We start from the raw sequence: 7,774 nt of genomic DNA on the forward strand, positions 1-7,774 counted from the left end.
AAGCAAACCTTTCAGGGTGCCGTTCTGTTAGTAACATGGTAACGATTAATTCTGCGGTGGCAGCGAGTTTTATTGTCGGCGTGGTAGGCCACCAGCGCTGGTGCAGATGGCATTTGTTTAAAATTGTGAAGAGAGAGGATAAGTGAGAGACGGTTGGGTTGGGTTTATGTATGAGACACTTTTTTTGTGCTGAAAGTTTGGATTGATGGTTTATTGGTACACGTGTCATTTTGTGGTATTTTGTGGAAAAAAAAAATCAGAAAAATAAAACAGGGTATACACGTGGAGCTCTGTAGTTTGTGTCAGTAGCAGACTGACATGTCAGCAGTATCCTCACGCTTTATGTGATGTAGGGGATAAAAATGTACCTGCCCTCTCAAAATCAAAATTTTCCATATTACGGAGTATAATTTACGTATTTTTGTTATATTTGTATATATCAGTATATGTATAATTATTTTTTAAAATTTTAATTTAACTATTTTTCTTAACTTCATATTAGACATTATAGAGTGTCAATGGATTTATTTATCTTATTATTATTATTATTATTATTATTATTAATAATTATTTTTTAATTTTATTTTTTTGCAAAAAACACAAATATATTTATACAAAATAAATTAAACAAAACCATTGTCAAAGCTCAACTATACTGTTGAACACCCTCATGAGTCATCACTTTTATATGAAGGCCCAAAAACAAACAGAAAAGAATATATTGTATTTTAAAATTTACATATTTACAGATTTTTGAAAAAATTAGGTACAGTGTTAATTTTTAAATATCTCCTAGAAAAGCGTTTAACGGTTTTTTAGTAAATTGGTAATTTGACCACGTTCTTATTTTTATGGTTGACTAAATCTTTTCTTTACTTAATAAGTTAATATATTCGAATTATTTCCGAATTTAAAATCTAAAATTTTCCACTATTTAATAGTATTTTTTTTTAAAAACTAATGATCATAATTAAACTGTAATCTTCATATCTAATGGCTTCTAATATGAATATGCTATTGATTCGAGAAATAACCACGAAAAGTAAACTTTTCCATCGGGGTTAATATTGTGCGGAAATTATTCCTGGTTAAAGGTTATGATTCCGCCGCACATTGTTGCGGGATGGTGAACGCGTTGCGGCAGAGATTGGTTTAGTAAAATGTTAGAAATCGAACAAAAAAACGGAAAAACATCGCGTAAACAAATGAGACTTTGAAAGGAAAAAAAAAAGAGAAAAAATATTGTAAATAAACGATGACATATTAAAATGAAATTATAAATCAAAAAATGTATAATTATTAAATATCACAAAAAAAAAAAAAATTATGTCATTATTAGTAATTAAATTTTTACTTTTGTTGTTATCTTTTGTCTTCCAAACTACTCCTATAACCACATAAATAAATATAGTCCTTAATTGTTATCTAAAATATTTATAAGATAAGAAATAAAATGAAACTTTATGAAATTATCAAAGTAGGGAGGGTTCTGTAGTTGGAATGCAATGGGACCCATATCTAATTTGATTAAATTAAATAAAAAAGTTGAAAAGGAAACCATATTGTGAAAAACTGTGGGCTGGATACGCTCTCTCTCCTAGGCCCTAGCTATTCTCATATCTCTTTCCTCTCCAAATATCTGAATTGTTTTCTTCTCCCTAATCTTTCTATATCTCCTTATTCTTTTCAAAACATCAATCTATGTATGTATTTTCCTCACTGCAGTTCTAAATTATGACTTCGATTATTAAGATATTAATTAATACCCGAATAATGTTGATTTTTTTGTGGTAACCACCACCGCTATAAAACCACCGCCATAAAACCGTTACAACCACCACCGTCGTAACACCATCACAATTACCTCCAAAACATCCCCGACAACACAACCTTCAAAATACTACCGGTAACACCACTTCTTTCTCTCTTGTTCTCGCTGATGATCCTTTTTTAGATCTGTTTTTTTTCTTCATATGTTTATTATTTATTTATTTATATTTTTTTTTCAGATTTTGGTGATGGTGGTGGTTGCCATATGAATAATATGATGGTCACTGTTGGTGACGTTAGACGGTGGTGATGGGGGTACGGTGGTGGTGGATGGAGATTAAATGTTGTGGTTGAACTGTATTGAGAGTTGAAAAAGAGAAGAAAAAAAAAACCGCTACAGTTTTACAGTAAAAATGGGGTATTTGGCGGGTACCTAATGGGTCCCTATTGGATGTCGATTACGCAAGTTAGTATGTATAGTAATAAATACGAGATTTATATTAGTGAGGCCAAAATGAGATATCACGTGTCAATTTAATGTTCAAGACATAATTCGGTATACATCAATTTATGCGACTTAATTGATGGAGATATATATCCATCACCACTATTACTTCTTCAATTTAAATGTTCTAAAATACCTTTAAATAATAACTTATACAAATTTTTTGTTAAATATTATTGAAGAATATTTTGAGAAATAAGATACAAATGATGGTGGAGGAACTAAAAATAGGTGTGAATATATCATCTCCTTTAATGGATGATAATGATAATGATAGCTTTTGATAATCAACGTGTGGTTTACATTAACACAATGCCATCTTTCTAACCTCATCCACAAACTCTTGTAAATTCCGATCAGATGAACCACCTTCCGCCACCGCTTCCTCCGCCGCTTTCTTCCACTTCATCACATTCTTCTTCATCTCCGCCGCTTTTACGCCGCCACTCGCCTCCCTCAAACACTCCTCCACCTCCTTCCGACTAACCACCCTATTCTCAGCCTCACCCCTACTCATTCTAATCCCTACTTTCCATTCATCAACTAAATACTTCGCATCAGTCACTTGATCTCCCCAGTACGGAAACGCCACTACCGGAACACCGCTAGACAACGCCTCTAACGTCGAGTTCCACCCACAATGAGTCACGAAACACGACACAGATGTATGTCTCAAAACCACTGCTTGTGGGCTCCACTGAACCACCTTCCCCCTCTCACCGGCCTCTTCGATAAACCCCTCCGGCAACCACCCAGATTCCGATCCGTCATGCATCTTTCCTTTTCTCAAAACCCACAAAAACGACACTCCTGAATTTAGTAGACCATATGCCAGCTCAGTCACCTGTTCTTGGCTGAACAAAACAATACTACCGAACGATATATAAACAACCGATGAAGTCTCCTTCGAGTTGAGCCACTCGAGACACTCGTCCGCTTTTATCAAGTCACCGAAAATGTTTAAGCTCGTTTCAAGTAACGGGTTTTTGAACAGCGGGCCCACTGCTCGGATATGACATATTTTAGACATGTACCTGCAACAGTGCGGGATCCAGAAATTTTTTTTTATAAGACAGAACGTTATAAAATTAAATTAAAAAAAATAACGTTGAACTTTAACGTTAAAGGCTGACCCAGTTGCTCTGCACTGGATCCGCCCCTGCGTACCTAATCAGATCATCTTCAAGTTCTTGAAAAGATTCAATTAGTACACAATATGTTTTTGACAAGTTCTTGAATTGACCTAGAAGAGCACTTCCGAAAACCTTATACGGCGTTGAAGGGTGTAAAAAGCTCGGAATCTCATCGGACTTCAACACTGGCATGTTCGGAATTCGAACATCGATATCTGGTTGTTGTTCAGTTGGAAAAGGAACTAATGAATTATAAAAATGATAATACAACGAAAAACAAGCACAAGACTGCACCCAAAGTGTTGCACAAGGGATGTTAAGCTCTTCTGCCACGTCACAAACCCACGACACAAAAGGATTGTTAATTAGACACGAGACAGGGCAGCCGTTTCGTTTATGGCGGTTGATGATTTCAGTAACTGATTTCTTGCCATAATTTTCGAGCTTATTCATGTACGTATTAAAATCATGGCGCTCGTCATCGTTGTCATCGGATACACCATCGTCAAAGAACTCAAACCGAATCATGCCACCACAGTCGCCCACCGGAACAGGATCACCGGAGACGGGTGCACCAGCATCCTTCATTTTCTTTCCGGTGGCTTTGGTGGCGGAGAAGGTGACTAGAAGGTTGCCCTTTGATGCAAGAAGTTTGCCGAGTCTAAGAAGTGGGTTTACGTGGCCTTGTCCCGGAAAGGTGACCAGAAACACGTGCACAAGATCTTGTTTCGAGCCCATTGATAAACCTCCAACTTGAGAGATATAAATTTTGTCAAGAAAGATATATGCTGGCAATGAGATTTTAACCTTAAATCTCTTTTAAGAATATTAAAACTTCAACCACTGAGAGAGATGGTTTTAAATGGATTGAAGTATGGATTAAAAAGAGATGTTCATTTATAAAAGATAGAGTTCCAGAAGCAACAAAAGCTTCACATTGTACGTGTGGTTTGTATGATATGTATGATTGCAATTTAAGTCGTAATCAGCACGTGAACGACAAATTTCACTTTCTCAGAAGGTCCCATCTGTTTCCTTTCAGACATTATTAATCTTTTTGAACAAATTCAGTCCACGTGGCCTTGAACAAACACTACTAGAAAACTGGCAATTACCGACGGCAAAATCTGTCTAAAATCCGTACCAAAAATCGTTTACCGACGGATTTTCGACGGATTTGGGTGGACCCTAAAATCGCCATCGGTAATATTTTCCGACGGATTTTGCGATAATAAAAAAATTTATTCTAAGACATTTTGGTACTCATTCGTGCTCGTAAACTCGATAAAATCTTAATTATAAAAAACATCCGTCCCAAATCCGTCCCTAATTACCGACGGATTAGGGACAACCATATATTTATATATTTTTTTAAATTACGATTTAGACGAAAACGCATAAACACTTATTCCTAAATTCATCTACTCCCTCCGTTCCACTACAAGTGTCCACTTACTTTTTGCACACAATTTTAGGAAATCCCACTAACTTCATTCTCCACCAATCAGAAATCTTCTCTCTCCAGAATAACCTCTTCTCATTGGTTGAAACATAAAGTGGACACTTGATATGGGACATCCCAAAATAGAAATGCGGACACTTATGGTGGGACGGAGGTAGTATATTAGTTAACAAACAATTTAAAAATACTAAGTACCGATAAATGCAAACACACGTACGGGTATGCATATATCCACTAACAACGATTATGGAACTTATATATAAAAACACTAGATCAACGGCATACATCGACAAACGTATAATATATTGATGTATATCTGTTATATTTGATAGTGAAAGTTTTTTCTAAGACATTGTAGTACTTATATGTGTTCATTCGTGCTCGTAAACTCGATAAAATCTCAATTATAAAAAAAAAATATGTCCCAAATCCGTCCCTAATTACTGACGGATTAGGGACGACCATATATTTATATAATTTTTTAAATTGCGATTTAGATGTAAACGCATAGACACTCATTCCTAAATACATCTATATTAGTTAACAAACAATTTAAAATTAGTAAGTACCGTATAAATGCAAATACACATATTAGTATGCATATATTCATTAACAACAATTATGGAACTTATATATAAAAACACTATATCAAAGGTATACATCCAACAAACGTATCATATATTGATGAATATATGTTATATTTAATAGTAAAAGTGTATTCTAAGACATTTCTGTACTTATACGTGTTCATTCTTGCTCGTAAACTCGATAAAATCTCATGTATAAAAAACATTCATTTTTAATTACCGACGGATTAGGGACGGTCTTATAGTTATATATATATTTTTTAATTGCGAGTTAGACGAAAATGCATGACCGTCGCAAATCCGTCGCAAAACATTATATTTAGGGATGGATTATGGACAGATTTCTGGACGTAGCTAATCTGTCGGTAATTTGTAGCAGAAGTTATATTTAGGGACAGATTACCGACGAAAATGTTGTCGTAGTTAATCTGTCGCTAAACCGTCGTAAATGTGTGTTTAATTTATTTTTTATGAGTGCGTTGGAAAGTCGTTGGAAATCCGTCGGTATTTAGGGACGGAATTATAGGCCGTCGCAAATCCGTAGCTAATTTCAGATTTTCTAGTAGTGAAAACCGGCCTTGAGAAAGCCAGTTATAGTTATACTACTCATGTAAGATTTTTTTTTTTTTAAGTAATTATTTTTTGGATAAGATTTTCAATATTGGGAAAGATTCCTCAACGCCGGTTTTGTTCATGTCACCAGAAACCGGTTTTTCTAGGCCGGTTTTGCGGATGTGGGCAGCTAAACTGGTTACCTATGGACTGAGAAAGTTCTGACTATATAGAAACCGACCTTCCCAATACCGATTTTTGTACTTTTTGTGTCTTTTGAAGCCGACCTTCTCAAGGCTAGTTTTCATTCAATTATAGCTCTACCATTATTGACTAAAACCATATCTTGATATGATCATCTTTTACTGTTATTTATTCCAATCATTATATATATATATATATATATATATATATATATATATATATATATATATATATATATATATATATATATATATATATATATATAGTCAAAAGTTCAAACGAGAACTACAAAAAGGGCTAGAACTACGAGTACTTTTAATTTACAAAGATTTTTACATGTGAGAACTACGAGAACTATAAATGTTGATGGAGAGTAAAAATGAACAAAAAATAGATTGAAAAAATTTATATTTTGCCTATATATTTAAACATATAGATTCTAGTTCACATGTGCATATTTGTTTGTGAACATGTAAACAGATTCATATAATTAACAATTTAACATGCAATTTGTGGTAATGAACATATGTTTGTTAAAGATATGAACATTACATTTGCATGTAATTTGTTGCATTTAAATGCATAAAAACTATGAAATTAAAAACTTCTCTTAACTTATTTCCTTTCTTTGTTCTTTGGAGACTAGTCATCTAGAACCGACTTCTATCTATGGTGCTTTTATTGAGTTCATCCTTCAATGAATCACTCGCTACTAACACCCAACTCCTCACCACTCTCGTTGAGATGACGGAAAAGTTGGTTACCGTGTATCAAACCAGGAACGCTATCCATGAACTACAAACTTGAATTGAAGCTGTTACAAACTGATATGGCCAAAACGGACGATTTTATATATGCGGTGTCGTTAGGTCGCAAGATGTCAAAATTAGCTATCAGGAGAGGAGCAATAGTTTTAAATTTATATTTAGTGTAGCTCGGTCTAAATATAAGTACGGCAACTTATGGCCTAAATCGTACTACTCCTTATTATGGTGAGTAAGGGAAGTATGACATAGGGTCGAATTTTTAAGAAGTCAGTAGAATCGAACCTATTTAACTTAAGATAATCATAAAGTAGAGGAGTAGTTGTAAATTTCCTAAATTTGGTTTTTCTAGTTTATAAGATAAAATAAAGTAAATGCGATAAAATTTGTAATTCAGATAAGGTTAAAACAAGTGCATACTATGATTTCGTTAGTTACTTTGCTGAGATTATGGATTGTTAGCTCATGAATAGGTAGTGACTTAGTATTTATTACACTGATCCTACCGTCCATGTCATAAGACATGTCACTAGGTAATGCGTTAGGCTTGAAGATTCTGAATAGACAGGAACGTCTCATACCCCCGACGCCCGTGCAGCTTGATTATAGACATACACGTTTAATCGGCTCATCCAATAGAGTGACTCGGTTAGGTGACGTATTAACATTCAAAAAAGTCTAAACTTTCTTAAGCATAATAAGGTACAAGGTATTCCATATTCTAGAGACGCGACTTGTGTCGATACTTTCGTTAATGATTGGTTTTAAAAGATAGTTAAGCCCTTACAAAGAGTTTA

General features: G+C 34.3%; 1 protein-coding gene across 1 annotated transcript; it reads right to left on the reverse strand.

Moving 5' to 3' along the window:
* Nucleotides 1-2,523: 2,523 nt before the first annotated feature.
* LOC139871727 (gallate 1-beta-glucosyltransferase 84A23-like) lies at nt 2,524-4,279 on the reverse strand. Its single transcript, XM_071859462.1, has 2 exons — nt 3,443-4,279; nt 2,524-3,309 (listed from the first exon to the last, which is right to left on the reverse strand). Exons 1-2 carry the CDS (start codon nt 4,144-4,146, stop codon nt 2,580-2,582), a joined length of 1,434 nt encoding a protein of 477 aa, XP_071715563.1. The 5' UTR covers nt 4,147-4,279; the 3' UTR covers nt 2,524-2,579.
* Between the last annotated feature and the right edge of the window lie 3,495 nt (nt 4,280-7,774).

This window comes from Rutidosis leptorrhynchoides, chromosome 10, assembly GCF_046630445.1.
Source record: "Rutidosis leptorrhynchoides isolate AG116_Rl617_1_P2 chromosome 10, CSIRO_AGI_Rlap_v1, whole genome shotgun sequence".
Classification (NCBI taxonomy): Eukaryota; Viridiplantae; Streptophyta; class Magnoliopsida; order Asterales; family Asteraceae; genus Rutidosis; species Rutidosis leptorrhynchoides.